The sequence below is a fragment of the Mustela nigripes genome, chromosome 16 (assembly GCF_022355385.1).
Source record: "Mustela nigripes isolate SB6536 chromosome 16, MUSNIG.SB6536, whole genome shotgun sequence".
NCBI classification, from domain to species: Eukaryota; Metazoa; Chordata; class Mammalia; order Carnivora; family Mustelidae; genus Mustela; species Mustela nigripes.
Genome location: NC_081572.1, coordinates 32890423 through 32909901, shown reverse-complemented (window position 1 = coordinate 32909901; position 19479 = coordinate 32890423). Strand labels below are relative to the sequence as shown.

The following is a 19479-nucleotide window of genomic DNA, read 5'->3' as shown; positions in this document are numbered from 1 at the left end:
TGGTAGCTCTTGTCTCATGAAATTATTTGAATTCCTTTTGTTACCAGTTATATCATTTATAGAAGCACACTTTCCACTAATTTTCCTTTTCCTTCCATAATCAGTTTAAACAATGCCTGGCTTTGCATATCACCATCTGACATATAAACAAATGTTTAATTTTTAATTAGTTATTAAATTATGAAATGGGAAAGAGAATGAGTGTCACAGATTTTACATGCTGTCCTAATGTTTATAATTCCTCTGCTTACATCATACTGCCTCCCTCTTCTAGTTCACATTTTTCACTTCTCTGAAAAGTCCCATTTCTCTTTATTTACAGCTTCACTATATACTTTCCAAGTTTTCATTCTATATTAACTTTTTCTCTCTTATATAGTGTTTCATAATTACTTTGTAATCAGTTTCTTTCTTTCTTTTTCTTTTTCTTTCTTTCTTTTTTTCTTTCTTTCTTTCTTTCAGAGAGAGCAGGGGAGGGGCAGAGGGAGAGGGAGTTTCAAACAGACTCTGTGCTTAGCACAGAGCCTGAAAGGGGGCTCAATCTCATGATCCTGAGATCACGACCTGACCCAAAACCAAGAGTCAGATACATAATCAACTCTGCCATCCATATGTTCTGTGATCAGTTAATTTCTGATAGGACAGGAAAAGTAAAGGAAACATTCTCTTTTGGATCTTTAATTAGATTTAGATGCTGTGAAGGAAAGAAATGTCTGTTTAGTTTTCTTTTTGTCTCCCAAATGCTTTATATACCAATAAACACTGTAGAGTTGTTTTATAGATATGCTCTAACCACCATTATTTACATCTTTGTCTACACGACCAATGTTGTGTGATGTTTAGAAAACCAATGACAAATATGACCATGCATTAGCCAATGCACACAAAGAAACCTTCAAAATTAAGTATTTTCTGATACTGGATAAGAAAGCATAGTTCAAATAAAGCATATCCTAATGTTTGAGATATGATCCGATCTCAAAAAGAAATTTTTCAGTAAATCAAGCAATAGAGTAAGTTCCTTCTTCATTTCTTTTTTTTCTTAAAGATTTTATTTATTTATTTGACAGAGAGAGAGATCACAACTAGGCAGAGAGGCAGGCAGAGAGAGGAGGGAGCAGGATCCCCGCCAAGCAGAGAGCCCGATGCGGGGCTCGATCCCAAGACTCTGGGATCATGACCTGAGCTGAAGGCAGAGGCTTTAACCCACTGAGCCACCCAGGCACCCCCCACACCTTTTTTTTTTTTTTTTTTTTAAGAGAGAGAGAGAGAGAAGAGCAATGGGAGAGGGAGAGAGAATCTGAAGCAGGCTCCAAGCCCAGCACAGAGCCTAACACAGGGGCTCAATCTCACAACCCTGAGATCATGACCTGAGCTGAAATCAAGAGTCAGGACCTTAACCAATCAGATGCCCTCTTCTTTATTTCTAAATTCACTTGTTCCTTCAACATTTACAGTGTGCCTTGGAAATAATATATATAATTTACATAAGTACATAAAGAGCTTGTAAGGAGTAGAAATGGTGTATTGTAAGAGCATTTCTCAATATGGGTTCCCTGGAACACTGCAGACTTGGTTTTGTATCTCAAGAGGAAAAAACTGGTGAAATCTGTATGTACAGGTATAAGAAAAAATTAAACACACTAGTAGCACAGAAGGATATTCAAACTGTATATTGATACACAGGCAGCATTTACCAACTAACTACCACACGTATGCTCTCTTCAATGGTAAGTGGTTTTTATTATGTATCTATCATAAATTCAGTAATTTTTCTATATGACATTTTTATATTTAATTTTTCTAAACTTGTATACAATTTAAGACATATATATTTTTTAGCCATTGCTGAAAATAAGTACATTTTAGTTTGCTTTCTTAAGCAGAAAAGTAGTATTAAATAAATGATAAACAGGGGCGCCTGGGTGGCTCAGTGGGTTAAAGCCTCTGCCTTCAGTTCAGGTCATGATCTCAGGGTCCTGGGATTGAGGCCCACATGGGGCTCTCTGCTCAGCCAGAAGCTTGCTTCCTCCTCTCTCTCTGCCTGCCTCTCTGCCTACTTGTGATCTCTATCTGTCAAATGAATAAATAAAATCTTTTAAAATAAATAAATAAATGGTAAAATAAATAAATAAACAAATAAAGCAGCCTCATTGCTAATAAGGTATCAGTAGGAATGAGTGAACCAGTTGAGGAAACGAAGGAGGAAAAAGTTCTTGTCAAAAGGGCACCTGGCTAGCTCAGATGAAGAGCATGTGACTTTTTAAAAAAATAAATATTTAATTTATTTATTTGACAGAGAGAGAGCACAAGTAGGGGGACTGGCAGGCAGAGAAAGAGGGAGAAGCGGCTGAGCAGACAGCCTGACATGGGGCTCAATCCCAAGACCCCAGGATCATGACCTGAGCCAAAGGCAGATGCTTAACCATCTGAGCCACCCAGGTGCCCCGAGCATGTGACTCTTGATCTTGGGATTGTGAATTTGAGCCCCATGTTGGATGCAGGGATTATGGAAGGAAGGAAGGAAGGCAGGCAGGCAGGCAGGGGAGGGAGGAAGGAAAAGAGTTCTCATTGAAAAGTGAGGAAGAGTTCCCTAAATATAGAAATGAGGGAACAAGAAGAGAAATAATTGATACCCTGACATAGAATATGTTTAAGGATGCAACTGCAGAGTGCCACTTCCAGTGACACTTTTAAGACTCAAATTGATGCTTTAATTTCGTCCTTGAACATCCAGTTAAAGTTTAGGACCCAGAAGCAGCCAGCGTCCAACAGCAAATTTACCCTCAAACTTATTACTTGCCAAATTATTCTGTGGCAGGTTACCCAGATTGTGACAATACTCTGTCTCAAGATTGAGAGTGGAAGATTAAAAGGGAAGGTAGGGATTTCATGGGTTGGCAATTCTTATTCTTTGGCCACTGATCCTAGTACAGAGACTTTTTTTTTTTTTTTTTTTAAAGCCTGTTGCTTAATTCATTTGCTTCATGGAGATAGATTAAGGAGTACTGGAGTAACTTATTTCCATATTTCCCTATAGTTATACCTCTAGCCAATTCAGTTGGCATCTGAAATAAATGTACATACACTGTGATTCCAGGAGGTGCCTGGATGCCTCAGTGGGTTAAGCATCTGTCTCCAGCTTAGGTCATGATCCCAGGGTCCTGGGAGAGAGCCCCACATCAGGCTCTCTACTCAGTTAGGAGCCTTTTCTTGCTCAAGCTCTGTCTCTGTCTCTCTCTGTATCTTAAATAAATAAAAAATATATATACATTATGATTCCAAATATCAGAAAATAGGTATTTAAAGGATATACTTCAAAATTTTAACAGAGATTATATCCAGATAGTAAAGTTTTAGGAACTATTTTTCTTTTTTCATTTCTATATTTTCCAAATTTCTACAATGAACATGAATTACTTATGCAATTGGAAAGATATTAATAAAATCATGCTTTCATAGAAAAATTAAGAAAATGGACTTTGAAAGTATTGCTTGCTCTCCATTTGATCCAAAGGGTATATCTTTGATCTTATTGGTGTTTCATCAATACATTGTAGTTATAAAAGGTGTTCTTTGGTCAAATAAATTTAGGAAATACATGGGAGGGACCTAGCATGCAGTAATTAGCAGACAATAATTTATTATTTTGATTATGTTAAGATCGGCACTGAAGCTAGAGACAGAAGCATTAATAAATTCTGAAACCTCCCCTTAATGAACTAAGGGAGGCAGATGTATTAATATATCCTATTATGATATAATGTAATACAGTGTATGCTCTAAAGAGACAAGAACAAAATAATCCCACAGCATTTAATTTTTAAAACATTAATTTCCTCTTTCGAAGATAACCAATCTTAGCAAAAGGCAATATGTTTATTAAAATTTTGAAAACATTAAGTATAAGGTGATCTTATTCCTTCTCAATCACCTCGAAGTTCTACTACAAAACACATATGTGGTTCCCTGTATACATGCTTATATTTCTAAACAGTTTTCAAAGTGCATTTTATATACCTAATCTTCCTAACAACCCAAAGAGAAACAAGGCAAACAGTCCTCATTCATAAAGAAGGAAACTAGGTCTTCTTCCCAAGACTAACTAGTGGTCCAGGATCTGACCCAGGTGATAATGCAGACATAATAAAGTTATAGTAATCCTGGTGTATATACTTTATAAGATATATTGATCAATGCTTCCGTCTTGGAATGGTCATACATCTGGCTTACATGAAATATCAGGTATTTGAGGCTAGGGCAACAGAGAATTAGCCCATATGTTAGTAATATGCACAGAGAGACTAGTGACTGCTGTTGGCAGTGTCCAAGACAAAAATAAAAAGTAAGTAAGGAGGTGACTCCTTCCTCTACTATTATTTTCCAAGAACTTAATATCTTGATTTACAAAGTATTTTTTTAATAAATATCTCCCTATCATTCTGGATTTAATTATATTATTTGGTGCACATACTCAACAAAAGTATATTAAGCACTAACAACGTGGGAACTAACTACATCATACAGATACTTAATGAGATTCTTATGACAGTTTCAGGTATATATCTTTGAATACACAAATACTGATCCCATGTTTGCAAATAATGAATGGAAATTTTTATATAAGGGGTGAAACTGAAACAACTGAAAATGACTTTATATCTAGGGGAAATATTTTTAAAGTATTTCTGACAGTAAGAATTGGAGATCCAGCTTATCCTGGTTTTGATACTGGCTACGTTAATCTGGCATACATTTTTTAACCTCAACAGAGTACTGTTTTTCTCACCTGCAGAGCGTCACAAAAATTCAAAAATTAACATTTATTTCTTCTAAAAATAAAATTTAGGTCACCCACAATGACAGTTTTGATAGCTTTTTGGAGGATCTTAGTTTTGGTTTGGGTTTTTAGTAAGTATATTTTTCTTTTTTCTTTTCTTTTTTTTTTTTAAATTTTATTTATTTATTTAACAGAGAGAGAGATCACAGCAGGCAGAGAGGCAGGCAGAGAGGGAGAGGAGGAAGCAGGCTCCCTGCTGAGCAGAGAGCCCCATGCGGGGCTTGATCCCAGGATCCCGAGACCATGACCTGAGCCGAAGACAGAGGCTTTAACCCACTGAGCCACCCAGGCGCCCCCCTCTTTTTTTTTTTTTTTTTAATCAGTAAACAGAGGGCACCTAGCTGGCTCAGTCAGAAGAGTGTGCAACTCTTGATCTCAGGGTGATGAGTTCAGGCCCCATGTTGGGTGTAGAGATTACTTAAATAAGTAAATAAACTTTTTTTTTTAAAGTAACTATATATTTAATTAAACCAAATAAGCATTTACATGGCATTTAGCTGGTGACCCCTTAAAACCTTTGATGCTTTTCATAAATAAGGAAACTAGCACAACTATTGAAGTCACTCTTTAGAACTATGTTTAACATAGAACTGTACAGATTATACAGAAGAATACTAATGTATTTCTGTCATATTTAAAACTGTATTCCTCGGGCGCCTGAGTGGCTCAGTGGGTTAAGCCGCTGCCTTCGGCTCAGGTCATGATCTCAGGGTCCTGGATCGAGTCCCGCATCGGACTCTCTGCTCAGCAGGGAGACTGCTGCTCTCTTTCTCTCTCTCTCTCTCTCTCTCTCTGCCTACTTGTGGTCTCTGTCAAATAAATAAATAAAAAATCTTAAAAAAAATAAATAAATAAAAAAAAAATAAATAAAACTGTATTCCTGGCCAATTCTTGTTAGAAAAGGTGTTACGGCACTAAATCAAGTTTTAGACTGTAAACTCCTAGATTTGCCATTTCAAGTATTAGACTGTGAATTCCAAGCAGTTTTAACCTAGTTAAACATTCATCTGTAAAGAATAGTTAAAATTGATTGACTTCATCCAATTTCACAGCATTTTATACATCACGCTTGAAATGAAATAAAGACTCATTATTCTGAGATAATGAAGGGACAAAGATTTGGCCTGCTGTTTGGGAAATTACAGAGTGAACTATCTAGGCTCCACAAGATACTTTTCCAAGAAACAACTTCTTTGTTTTCGCTAAGCAACACAGTCCTGTCATAAATTACATCGTCTTTTTGTCTTTAGAAAACCCAGGTGTTATTGCAGAGGTGCAGCGTAGGGCTTAAAAAAAAAAAAAAAAAAAAAAAAGGGCAGGTGAAAGGTTTGCTGCCTTGGGAACCAGGACGCTCCAGTTTCTGTCCCAGTCCAGTCCAAGCTCTGTGACCTTGGGAAGTGTCCCCAGGTCAGTGACTAGGTTTCCCTCTCTTCTTAATTATCAGTATTCAGAGAGGGGGACGGGTGTGGGCCGGGGGGGGGGGGGGGTAGGAACCAGTCCCCAGGGACTGCAGACAACCAAGCTACAGCACGGTCCAGGTTCACGCAGTTCCTCAACCCTCGAAGCTCGTCGCCCCGGATCTCCCCCACAAGCTCAGCCACTGGCTCCGCTCAGAGCAGTCGGTTCCGGTTCCCCAGCCGGGTACCCGGGTTCTGCTCCGCGCTCCCCCCACCGTCTTCAGCCTCGCTGCTAGAAAGGGACCTTGCGATCATCCTTCCATCTGCCGAGAAACGCTCCATCCACCCTTAATTCTCACCCTCGTCCGTCCTCCTTCAGAGAACACCTGACACCGCTGCACTCGACAGAGCCCCACCATGGCTCTGTCTCAAGATCCCTCATCTTCCTTCAGGAGAGCTCCCCTTCACATCGCCTTCACCTCCAGGGAGTCCTCTTTCGCACACCCATTCTTCCTCAAACTCTCACGCATTTCCACCCGCCAGCCTTTTGCAGAGCTCTGAAGGACCCTCAGCTCTAGTGGAGGGAAAAGCCTCCCCCACCTCCGCCATCGATCTGGGGACCCCCTCTCACCTCCGCGGTGAGAGATGTGTTTACTGAGGAATCGCTGCTTCTTTCTCGGGTGCAGCAAGGTCGGGTATTTGAGCAACAAGAATGAGGTCACCAAGTACCCTCCCAGGGTGGAGAGAAGGTAAAAAGCCGCGGTGGACGACATCTCAGCCTCCTTGTGGGAAGTCTCCCACCCCCGGGCCCTCTGAACTCCGCTGCGGCGGTCGCAACGGCTGCGGCGGCGGAGGCAGCTGCTCGAGGTCTGCTCGCCCCCAGCCGGTGCCCGCGGTGCAGCGCACTTGCCGGCGCCAGCCGTCCACGCAGGCGCAGCCAGACCCCGGGCGTCTGAGCAACAAAGGGGCTGCGGTACGCAGGCGCGCTCTGGCTGCTGGGTAGGAGCCTGCAGAGGTCCGGTAGTGAGCATTTGTCACCCAGCTCTGCGGTAGAACCCGCAGCGCTTTAGAAAAGCTCCGAAGGAGGCGAAAGCTTGGAATCTTGCCAGTGCCTTCGCCATCCCTCAGGCAGAAAAGGCTTTTCAAAGATAGCCTGAATTCGGGAAGGCCTGACATAATTAGAAAATCCGCATCAAAAAAAGAGAGATTCCAGGGCACATCTTAACCCCTACTCTAGGAAGTGCAAAGAACTGTTACCAATGGAGGAGTTAAGGCCTGCTAAAACAAATAATGAACCCATCCGTTTGTCTAGCTAAGATAGAGTTTTCCCTATTATACACAGCATAAGACGTACTAGTTTGCTTATCAATCAAATATTTGAGGGGCAGACTCCTCCCTCGTTTCACTGCGAAAATGTAATCCACCTCCCCACCCCCCTACCCACCCCACCCCCACGCCTTGGATAGGAAGTCAAGAAATACTTGTTGACTTGCAGGTCTACTTATATTAGGAAAACGTTGATAAGTTTATAGCTTATTATTTAGAAGTCTTAGATGGGAAACTAAATCCTTGAAGGGCCAACTAGTTTTCCTTTTATCCATACTTCCAGGTTGACATAAGGAAAATGTGGGGAAAAGGTAGGTGGCTACATATCCAAGGAGCGCCGTAAAGGTCAAGTTGATCACTGTCTTATAAGTCAGTTAGGGGTGGGGGGTCTTGCTGGTTCAGGGGGGTAGTTAAAGGGTTAATTTCAGTGCCCATCAGGTTATGGGTTGTTGTTGTTTTTCTTTTTTTAAGATTTTGTTTATTTATTTGACAGAGATCACAAGAAGGTAGAGAGGCAGGCAGAAAGAGGAAGGGAAGCAGGCTCCCTGCTGAGCAGAGAGATGTGGGGCTTGATCCCTAGACTCTGGGATCATGACCTGAGCCACAGCCAGAGGCTTTAACCCGCTGAGCCACCCAGGCGCCCCCGTCAGGTTATGTTTTGCCTGCAGGATCTTTAGCAATATGTGTCAAAATGCAAAATGTATATATCTCTTGCCCCATCAATCCAAAGTCTAGCAGTTTTTTCTGCAAAGAAAAGTTCATAAGTATTAATAAAAGACATATGCATATGGGATGCCTGGTGACTCAGTTGGTCAAGATATGACTTTGGCTCGGGTCATGATCTCAGGGTCCTGGGATGGAGCCCCACGTCAGGCTCCTTGGTTCAATCGGGAAACTGCTTCTCCCCCTCTCTCTGCTTCTCCCTGCTGCTTGTGCAATCTCTCTAATAAATAAAATCTTAAAAAAAAATAAGAAGAAAATGATTTCTATTGCTATATTTTTGGGCAGGATTATTTTTAGCATAGGAAGATTTGGGAACAATACATTGTATTTACAATTTGATAGGATCTGAGCTCAGTTACAAATAACAGTAACTATCCTTTCTATTTTTAAGAGTTTGTAAAGGACTTCAATTAATACAACTTTAAGAGTTTGAACCAAGGTTATCTTTTGAGGTAGGTAAAGGAGTTATTGTCCTAATTTTACAAGATCAACAAACTAAAGCTTTAGATGGTATCCAATGTCTGGATTGCTTCCTTAAAACATCAACCCAGTGAGCTGCTGTGCCAACCTAGGCCAATAAACATAATTCAGAATACTGAAAATTAAACATAAACTGCTAGCTGGCCTTTGTTCACAGTTGTGCAGCATTCCAAAAACTGAGTGTAGTTCTATTTGCCACATCTTAGGACAGGCACAAAGTTGTAAGAGACAGAAAGGAGAGAGAGTGGCCAAAGGATTTCAGAGGGTGTCATATCTTAAGTATAAACAAACTAACAAAAATTAAATCAAGTTTAAAAGACCACAGAAAGGTACAAGAGGAAAGGTACAAATCAAGTCGACAAAACTGCTACCCATCATGGTGCTTACCATAGTTTCTACATATACGAGGCACTGTTTACCTGACAATAAAATGTAGGACTAAAACTAACCAAAATGTATTCACCATCTCCAAAACTATTAGAATTGTGGGATACCTTTAAAAATAAATTCAAGATAAAATATAATTATCGAGAATTTATAGGGGTACCTGGGTGGCTCAGTGGGTTAAAGCCTCTGTCATTGGCTCAGGTCATGATCCCAGGGTCCTGGGATTGAGCCCCGCATCGGGCTCTCTGCTCGGCGGGGAGCCTGCTTCCCCCTCTCTCTCTCTGCCTGCCTCTCTACCTACTTGTGATTTCTGTCTGTCAAATAAATAAATAAAATCTTTTAAAAAAAGAATTTATTTATGTGCCCCTCTGTTAGGAGCTTTATATATACTCCTTTACTCCTCACAAACACCCTTTGCGATAAATGATAATTATCATTATCATTTTATTATTTATATAATCATTACCATTTTAGAGAAAATAATGTTCAAGAATTAAGTAAATTGTCTAGATTTCTCTTTCTAAAGATTTATTTATTTGAGAGAGAGAGTAGGAACAGATGTGGGCAGTGGGAGAGAATCCTTAAGCAGACTCCCTGATGAGTGCAGAGCCCAACATGGGGCTCACCCATCTGACCCATGAGATCATGTGCTGAACTGAAACCAAGAGTCTGAAGCTCAACAGACTGAGCCACTCAGGTGCCATTGTCCAGGTTTCCTAGGCAGTAGAATCTTTTTTTTTTTTTGGCTCCAATCTACTATAGTACTATTTTATACAGGAGAAAATCTGTAACAAGAGATGGTATAGTATAAAGATTCAATAGAGTTTAGAGAGAATTGCGATTCATGGTCTTAAAAGAAACAAGATATTTTAGGGGTATCATGCCCAATTTTTCTGACATTAAAAACTCACCCATTCACGTCTTTGTTTTTTTTTTTTTTTTTAAGATTTTATTTATTTATTTGACACAGAGAGAGATCACAAGTAGGCAGAGAGGCAGGCAGAGAAAGAGAGGGGGAAGCAGGCTCCCCATGAACAGAGCTTGATACAGGGCTCGATCCTAGACCCTGAGATCATGACCCAAGCCAAGGGCAGAGGCTTAACCCATTGAGCCACTGAGGTGCCCTACACATGTCTTTTTAAAAAGATTTTACTTATTTATTTGACTGAGAGAGAGAAAATGAGATAGAGAGCATGAGAAGGGGGAGGTCAGAGGGAGAAGCAGACTCCCTACCGAGCAGGAAGCCCAATGAGGGACTTGATCCCAGGACACCAGGATCATGACCTGAGCCTAAGGCAGTTGCTTAACCAACTGAGACAACCAGGCACCCCTAAGATTTTATTTATTCATTAGAGACCAAGAAAGCAAGCATGAGCAAGCATAAGGGGTGGGGGTGGGGCAGAGGGAGCCACACAAGCAGTCTTCCCGCTGAGCGAGGAGACCATTGCAGTGCTAGATCCCAGTACCCCAAGACCATGACCAGAACTGAAGGCAGACGCTTAACTGAGCCACCCAGGCACCCCAAAAACTCACCCATTCACCAAGTCTTAAGACCAGAGTCAAATATTCAGTTGGAGGAACTGACATGCAGTTTTCAATCTTACATTATTCCAGAAGACAGGACACCGGAAGAGTACAGCTTTAAAATCAGAGTCCTTGATTTAAATTCTGACTTTGCTACTCCCTCCCTACTATGTGACCTTGGACAAATTATTCAGCCACTTCTAACTTTAATTTCTTGATCTGTAAAAACAGACTTACCTTGCAACGTTTTGAGGATTAGAGACAATGTATGCAAAATGCTTAGTCAAGTACCTAAGAAATGGACATTCATAAAATAGCTATTATTATTCTGTGGCATTCAGTAAAGAGTAGCTATTGTTATTTTTGTGAATCAAACTTTCCTAGTCCCATTTTTCTAATTTTCTTTGTTTTACTCTTTCTTGGAAGTTTTTTGTTTGTTTTTCAACTAAAATACAAATTCCTCTGTTTAAGTGGTACAGGGAACTTAATTTTAAACCAACATGTGAGGCCATTTAAAAAAAATCAGAGTAACATAGTTTAACATAAAAAAGAGCTATCACATTTGTCCTTTAAATAATAAGCACTCCTTGAATAAGATATAATTTACTTCCTAAAGTTCTATACAACTTTTCGGAGACACAACAGACTTACCAATAGGCAAAAGGATGTCCTGTAAAGTCCCTTCTAACCTAGTGATTCTTTAAAAAAAGAAAATCATTTGAATCATCTGCTTTATCTGAATAAAAAAGAGAAACATCTGCTAAGCAGAGGACAATGCAAGTGCTGCTACAGAAGAAATATAATTTCTTTAATAAAATCACTTTGGAAATTTGCTGAATAAGGTTTATATCACTAATGTGCAAGGCAGTGAGCAATACAAATTGCATAGTCCACATTTCTCTAATGCAACATTCTATAAACCAATTTATGGATAAAAACATGAAGAAGTTCTGCAATTGTATTAAGCAGGCTGTAAATACAAATAGCATAAAAATTTGTATTTAAAAAATACAGAAATTCAAATTAGGGTGGCTTCTGTAATCAAAAATAATTAAGGAAAATCACTTACTAATTTAAGCAGGAATGTAAATTTTTTCCATGTAAGAACGACATAAAAAAAAAAAAGAAAGAAAAAGACACAAATCTGCTCTTTTGACACCTTATTTGTTCTTACAAACTACTTTGTTACAGTTCCTTTAACCACAAGTTTATACAACCTGTTACTCAACTCTTATAGGCTATTAAAAAAAACAAAACAAGGGGGTCTGGGTGGCTCAGTCAGTTAAGCATCTGACTCTTGGTTTCAGCTCAGGTCATGAGCTCAGAGTCATGAGATCCAGCCACCATCAGTGGGGAGTCTGCGTCTCTCCCTCTCTGGCTCCCTATGACCCTCCCCCCACTTTCTCACTCTCCCTTAAATAAATCTTTAGAAAAGCAAACAACTATTAATATATGTCCTAGAGAGCAATCTAACTGTGTTTTCCAAATGCAGTGCACTAATGAAACCACCAAAAAACCATGCTTAGTACAAAAGTGATTGTGATTGTTAAAACTGATATATAAGGAAGGAAAAATTAAAAGGATGAAAAATAAGGATGGGATGCAAAAACACTGTAAATTAATTTCCAGAGTTGGAGGCTCATGTTGAGTGTAGAGATTACTTAAAAACAAAGTCTTAGAAAAAAAGTTTAAAAATAAGTTTTAGTTCACTTAAAATAGATCTCTCAAATAAAAAAATAAAATAAATTAAAAATAAAAAAGTAAAAAAAATTATGACATCTCATCAGTCCAGGAATAAAATAGTCAGGACAAAATAGTCTAACTTAGGTACCAGAATTGTGAGCCAAACAATAGGCTCACATTACCAGATAACCTACTGGGTCATCTTCTTTTTGAAGGTAATTTCAGAAGTGGCGTCTTAAGGAAAATCCCAGCTTAAACATCGTTTTAACCAAAGCAAAGTTTTGGATCAACATGGTTATGTAACATTGTTATGACAGAAGCATGTTTTATTATGGACAGTGAAACAGAAACAAAAGAAAATAGAGCTACCAACCAGATATTTTTATGTCCTTTTCTAGAAGAACCAATGTTTATTAGCAAGCTGTAGGTCCACTTACAATAAATATCAATTTATGAAATAGTGGAACAACTACTGTCCCAATACTGAACACCTGTAACCAAAGCACATTTTGGATTCAAGAAAATACAGCATACATGTACCAAAAACAACCCCCCTCCCCAGCACATAGCAAAACCAAACACCAGCTTTAAGATTGAACTGGCTGTAAAACGCTCATTGTGTTACTGCTTTAAGAACTCCACGGAGCACCTTGTAACTCATTAACTGCACGTTTTCCTTAGGAGGGAAACAAGGTCCTCTCTCAGTCACATAGGCGTAAGGAAATCTCAAAACCCAGAGGCCATCTGGTGGGAGAGTGATTTCTTGTTTCTCTGGGTAGAATACTGGACACGGTGGTGGGCCTGGCTGAACCTGAAAAATAAAGGTAATGCACTTATTTTTAAATTTTTCAATAAGAAACACTTGAAAGGTAAATGCCTAAACAAACAACAGGTCCAAAGACCATATAAGATTTAAGGAGATAATGGATAAGACCATTAAGACCATATAAGATTAAGGAGATAATGGATATGCTCCTAACTCTAATCATATTCAATATAACATTATTGGTCTCAAGTATTATCCTACTTTTCTACAGATTTTTAACTTCAAGTTCTGCCTTTAAACTATACAATGTGAGTTGATAGTGTGAACTGATTAACACATGATTTTTTTTCAAAAACTAGAATATTAGGTTGAAAAGGTATTTAAAATTTAAAACTGTTTAATGAAATAATTACTTTGGTATTATCCTGCACTTCTAAAAGACAAAACAAGCATCAGCATTTTTTATTTGAGGATGGAAAAGGTCGTATTTCTTACCTGGGGCATTAGTATTATCTGCAAAGGAGCATCGGGAACTACAACAAAAAGCCTCATAAGTTGAGCATAATGTGGTTTTAGCCCTCTACCCTGAGATGATGACAGAATATATAAGGGCATATCACTATTCAAGGCTTTTAAAGCAGACTCCTTTGGCCCACTTCCCATTACTTTCATTACTTTGTCAGGTCCTGAGCACATAAACCTCCGACCTCTAGAGTCTTCATACTCAAAGCCCACAAATGCTCGAGCTATGTCATCTCTCCGTCTTCCTCTTCCCATTACAACTGCACTTCTCTTTCCAGGAATAGCTTTATTTGGAGCAGGCCAAGAATTTGTGTCTAAGTCTCCTTCATCCTCAGCTCTAGTCCTGATGACAATGTCCCAAGGCATAAGATAGTTTGTTCCTGGAATAAAGCCCTGTTGGTCTAAACCTGTATGAAAGTTATAAGACTTAGCAGGGCCTAGCTTAACCAATGACCAACTGGAGAATTTGGGTAGGAGACCTTTAGGACAATTTGAATGTAGCATGCCTGGAAGATACTCAACTGTGGATGCCTGTCTATCAACTAAATTTGGTCTCTTCTCAGTTTTTACTTCTCCTTGACCATGAACTTCTGGATTATCTCCTCCTGCTTGTGGATCAGCTGGATAGGTACCTAAACTATCTGTGGACTGGCCTAAACTCAAAGCTAAACTCAGGCTTGTGCTCTCTCCTTGGGTTTGAGGTTCTTTTTCTTTAAGTTTATCAGCATCTGCATCTGGAGGGGCAGGAGAAGATTCATTTTTGGCAGGAGCAGGATCTGGTGTACTTGGTTCAAATACTGGGAAATTGATATGATCCAATTTTCCACAACATTTTTCTTCCAGAAGCTATAGAGGAAGAAACAAAATAAAATAAACAATCTTGTGAACTCTTCATTTAAAATAACACACTCTGGGCACCTGGGTGGCTCAATGGGTTAAGCAGTTGCCTTTTGCTCAGATCAGGATCTGGGGGTCCTGGGATCAAGCCCCACTTCAGGCTCCCTGCCCAGTGGGAAGCTTGCTTCTCTCTCTTCTCACCCCTCACTCGTGTTCTCTCACTATCTCTCTCTCAAATAAATAAATAAAATCTTTTAAAAAATAAGTAACACATTCTTCACTCTAAAAAACAAGATTAGCAATTAATGGGTAAGCAAGTAAGTAATAAAAAGAACTTTTCCTTGTCTATAGAGCATACTCCAGTCACATTTACTTTTCTACATACTTTGCTTCTGAAAATATGTACTTTTACTTAAATGGTAGTTAACACACACACCAACGGAAGGAAAAAGAGGAAGAAAAAATTTAGAGTCTACCTGATAAAAGTCATAGTTAGCTGCCTTGATATCAAAGGGATCATCTCGAGGTGCCTGTTTCCTTCCACAGTTACAGGCACCAGTAGATCGAGCTCGGCTATTGTGATACAGCACGGGAGGATTCCTATCGGCTTCTGGTTTTTCTCCTGGAAAACACAACACTCACTGTTAACTTCACACATACAGTGCAGAGTCAAATTTATTTTATATTCTATAGCATTTAACTTCAAAATTTCTCCAAACAGTGTTTTGGAAATGAGAAGGAAAAATAAAAAACACCCAGTAAAAACACAAAATCTTGACTAAATATACACAGCAGAAAAAGCAAATGAAGAAACAAAAAAGGATATTTTCAATCTGAAGTCTTAGGTTTTCTAAGACAATTTTATCATCATCATGGTGAGAATACATTTCATTGTATTCCTTTTAGCTCAATAAAAACTCCAAGATAAAAATGTTAATACAGGGATGCCTGGGTGGCTCAGTTGGTTGGACGACTGCCTTCGGCTCAGGTCATGATCCTGGAGTCCCGGGATCGAGTCCCGCATCGGACTCCCAGCTCCATGGGGAGTCTGCTTCTCTCTCTGACCTTCTCCTCGTTCATGCTCTCTCTCACTGTCTCTCTCTCAAGTAAATAAATAAAATCTTTAAAAAAAAAAATGTTAATACAAAACTTTTGAAAATTTGTATTAATAGTTATCATTTACTAATTCCCTATGGTTCATCCTTTAAATACAGAAAATAATTAGTAGCCATAGATGTCATTTTCTTTTTACAGCAGGAGAGAAAACTTAAATTTGATGCAACTGAATTTCTATAGGGCCTTTTTAAAAAAACATCAAAACTAGCGAATAGCCTCTCTTAAAACACAAATATAGGGGTGACTGGCTGGCTCAGCCAATAAAGTATGCAACTCTCTCTTGATTTCCGGGTCATGAGTTTGAGCCCCACAATGGGGAAAGAGATTACTTAAAAATAGTAATTTAAAAAAAACGCAAGAATAAAAACACAGCTCAGTTCTGACTTCAAAATGCTGAGAGAATTTTAGCTACCTGATTTAGGTAATGAGTGAAATTTGTGTACACAGTGTTGATCAGTTAAACTCCTCTCCTCACAGAGCTGATGGCCATTGCTCCAAAACTTGTAGCAGTCTTCGTGTAACTGCATGGCATATTTGTGAAAGGCAGGACCCCTGGCATGTTGACTATACACTCGAAGAGCCTGAGCAAGCTGATTTTTATGGACAGTCATTGTGTAATTATGAGGCAAATTTGACTGATAAGCACTATGGGCCATGGGTAAAGCTTTTTGGCACCGGTTTTCTGAGAATTTGGTGTCAATATCCAAAAACCCTTCCAAGACTTTAATACTGCTTAAAATCTTAGATGTTAGCTCCCCAGTGGGAGACCCCGGGTCCTCCTCTTTCCCATCAATAGCTACTTCATACAGTTTTGAAGCTGCTGAGATCCACTTCTGGTAAGTGGGAAGTTCAAAATGGGAAGGCTGTGGGTTCCTGCCCACACTGTCATCAAAACCTTTCTTGCTTAGGACTAGCTCCACATGCTGCCATAGAAATTCCCGAAGGGTAAAATCCACTAACTGCCCAGAAGAACTGGAACTGCTGCTGTCAATGTGGAAAGATAGCTGCTGTCGGCTATGCTGCCTCATCACCTGGTATCGCCTGGGCCCAGAAAGGGGTGCAGGCACCAGCAAAGATTCTGGGTCCTTCACAGTACAATGACTCCTGAGTTGGTCCAGCAACATGCCTACTGGGTCCTCCTCTTGGCTACCCGGAACTATGTACACAAAAGCTTGGTTGGCAGGCACAGTAAATAGGCAATTGATACTCTGATTAGTCAAGACACGACTCTTCCTAAAGATTCTATAGATCTGGTCCTCCAGGGCATGTTGCAGTCTCCTTTTGGGAGAATGCTTCTTGGGCTTGTCTGGATGAGCTGGGTCTTGGCTCCGAGGGGGTTCCACCTTGAGGGCTCCATTGAGTTGAAAGAGGAAAAGGAGTCTAGGTGGGCAAGGTCGGCAGTTTAGCTTCCAGTCTTTGCCAACTGGACAATCCTTAATGGCTGTTTTGAGAAGGGGCAGTACTTTCTGTCTCAGTCCATCCAGGGCTCTGAATACTCGATCGTAAGTGATGTCAAAGGAACAAGTAGGATGGACCAGAAGCAGGATGTGACAGACGGAGAAAAGGTAAAGGAGACTGAGACACTGCAGCTTCTCTTGATGCTTCCAGAATTCGTGCGCTTCTGCATGAGGTAAAGAGAGGCCACCTCCAGCTTCCCCGCTCTGAAGGGCACGACAAGCCCGCAGAAGCTGCGAATTGTCACAGATGGAAGTGAGAAGAAGATAAAGAACTTTGCTTTCCTGATTGTAATAGGCCTGCAGAAGGCTGTAGTCCTGGGAGCCGGGCTCAGTTTGGTTACCTTCAGCGGCAGCTACACCTCCCCGAACCGAATCTCCCGTCCCAGCCCCAGCGTCTCCGGCTCCACCAGCCTCCCCGACGGCTCCAGCCTCGGTCCTGATTCCAGGCCCCGTGTCCCCAGGATCTTGGTGGCGAAAGAGGGGAAAGACCTGTCGGTCGCAAACCGTATTCACAAGTGAGAACTTTTCGGAATTCAGTCGCAGAGCCGTCTTGCCGAAGATTCCCACCACGCAGATCTCATCCTCTCGCCAAGGAGGCTCCGGTCCGCCAGCCACGCTCCCTCCCCCTTCTGTAGAGGATCCCTCCGGACTTTCAGAGCCGGTCCAGGATGAAGCGCCCATTAGAAGCTCTCGCAAGCTGACAGGACCCGCCATGGTGCTGAGACGTCTCTACACTCTTTCCGGTCCGCCCTGAAAACCCAACCGGCTGACGTCCACTCTCGAAATCCCTCCTCTGCTTCTTCACTTCCTGCTTTCCTCTCGCTCTAGGTTCCGCCTCCCGCTCCTCCTAGTTCCTCGCGGTTTCCCCACTGCTATACCCCAGCTTGTTTAAGGTTTGCATTAACACGAGGCTGTAGGAATTGAGAGATCAAAAAGACGATTGGAAACAGAGAGTTTTGCAGTTCAAGGAATACAAAAACACTGCAAAAGAAGCTGGTCAAGTGACTCTTGCAAAAATAGAAAAGTGGTTCGGTTTAAACTCTAGAACCTTGCTACAGAAGGTGTAGCCTGCAGGTCCCAGTGGGAGCTAGTTAAAAATGTAGATAGAGTCTCAGGCCCTAACCCAGACCTACTGAATCATTACATGCATTTCAATTAAGTCCTAATGATTTGTACACAGGTTACAGTTTGAGAAACACAGCTCTAGAGATACCTGGCAAAGCAAGGTAGGTGAATGTATTTCCTTTCTTCTGTCTTATTCTAAAGAAATGTAATTTGAGTCACATCAGTGGAAAAGAAGTCCAGTGATTTTGAAAGGTTTATGGAGTACAAGTTTTTTTTTTTTTTTTTTTTTTTTTTAATTTTTTTTATTTATTCATTTGATGGAAAGAGATCACAAGTAGGTAGAGAGGCAGGCAGAGTGAGAGGAGGAAGCAGGCTCCCTGCTGACGCGGGGCTCGATCCCAGGACCCTGAGATCATGACCTGACCTGAAGGCAGAGGCTTTAACCCACTGAGCCACCCAGGTGCCCCTGGAGTACAAGCTTTAAAAAGATAATTTCTCCTTCTTGGAAGAATATATATCAGAATGTTAAAATGTATAGTAAAATGTTTAAAGCGTATTAGAATTTGTCCACTTTCATTTCTTTACTCCCTGTTTTCCTTTTTCTTTTCAAATAGACTTTTTTTAAAAAAGAGTTTTAGGTTCATAGCAAAACTGAGCAGAAAGTTCCACTGTAACCTCTGCTCCAACACAAACGCATTCCCTGCCCCCCCCCATCAACATCTGGCTCCAAAACCGTACCTATATTACAATCTATGAACCTACATTGGTTGACACATCATTATTAACCCCAAATTGATAGCTAACATTAGGGTTTATTCTTGGTGTTGTACATTCTATGGGCTTGGACAAATGTATAAAGACATGTATTCACCACTACAGTGTCCTATATAATAGTTTCACTGCCCCCCATATCCTCTGTGTGTCTCGTATTCATTCTTCCTTTCTCCAACCCCTAGCAACCACCGATCTTTTTATTGTCTCCATAAGTTTTGGCTTTTCCACAGTGTCCTGTAGTTGTACTCATGCAATGCATAGCTTTTTAGATTGGCTTCTTCACTTAGTAATATGTATTTAAGTTTCCTCTGTGTCTTTTCATGCTTTGATAGCTCATTTCTTTTTAGTGTTGAATAATATTCTGTTATCTAGATGTACCACCATTTATTTATCCTTTTGCCTACTAGAATACATCTTAGCTGCTTCCAAGTTTTGTAAATTGTTAGTAAAGCTGCTACGAACTTCTGTGTGCAGGTTTTTGGGTAGACATCCCCTTTATTGTTTTTATTTATTTATTTTTATTGAAGTAGAGTTGGCATACAATATTACATTGTATGGTTTCAGGTGTATACCATAGTGATT

General features: G+C 40.2%; 2 protein-coding genes and 1 long non-coding RNA gene across 3 annotated transcripts in view; 1 reads left to right on the top strand and 2 right to left on the bottom strand.

Annotated features, from left to right (window-relative positions):
• GDPD1 (glycerophosphodiester phosphodiesterase domain containing 1) overlaps positions 1-7277 on the bottom strand; it is a 56632-nt gene extending 49355 nt beyond the window's left edge. Inside the window, exon 1 of the mRNA XM_059380583.1 lies at positions 6869-7277. Coding sequence (XP_059236566.1) covers positions 6869-7268 — 400 coding nt within the window. The 5' untranslated portion in view covers positions 7269-7277. The remainder of the gene's footprint in view (positions 1-6868) is intronic.
• Positions 1-19479, top strand: part of LOC132004299 (uncharacterized) — a 129505-nt gene that overhangs the window by 89074 nt on the left and 20952 nt on the right. The gene's annotated exons all lie outside the window — the stretch shown is intronic.
• Positions 12656-17897, bottom strand: SMG8 (SMG8 nonsense mediated mRNA decay factor). The gene is made up of 4 exons (XM_059380574.1): positions 16014-17897; positions 14962-15107; positions 13622-14494; positions 12656-13171 (listed from the first exon to the last, which is right to left on the bottom strand). Exons 1-4 carry the CDS (start codon positions 17770-17772, stop codon positions 12974-12976), a joined length of 2976 nt encoding a protein of 991 aa, XP_059236557.1. The 5' UTR covers positions 17773-17897; the 3' UTR covers positions 12656-12973.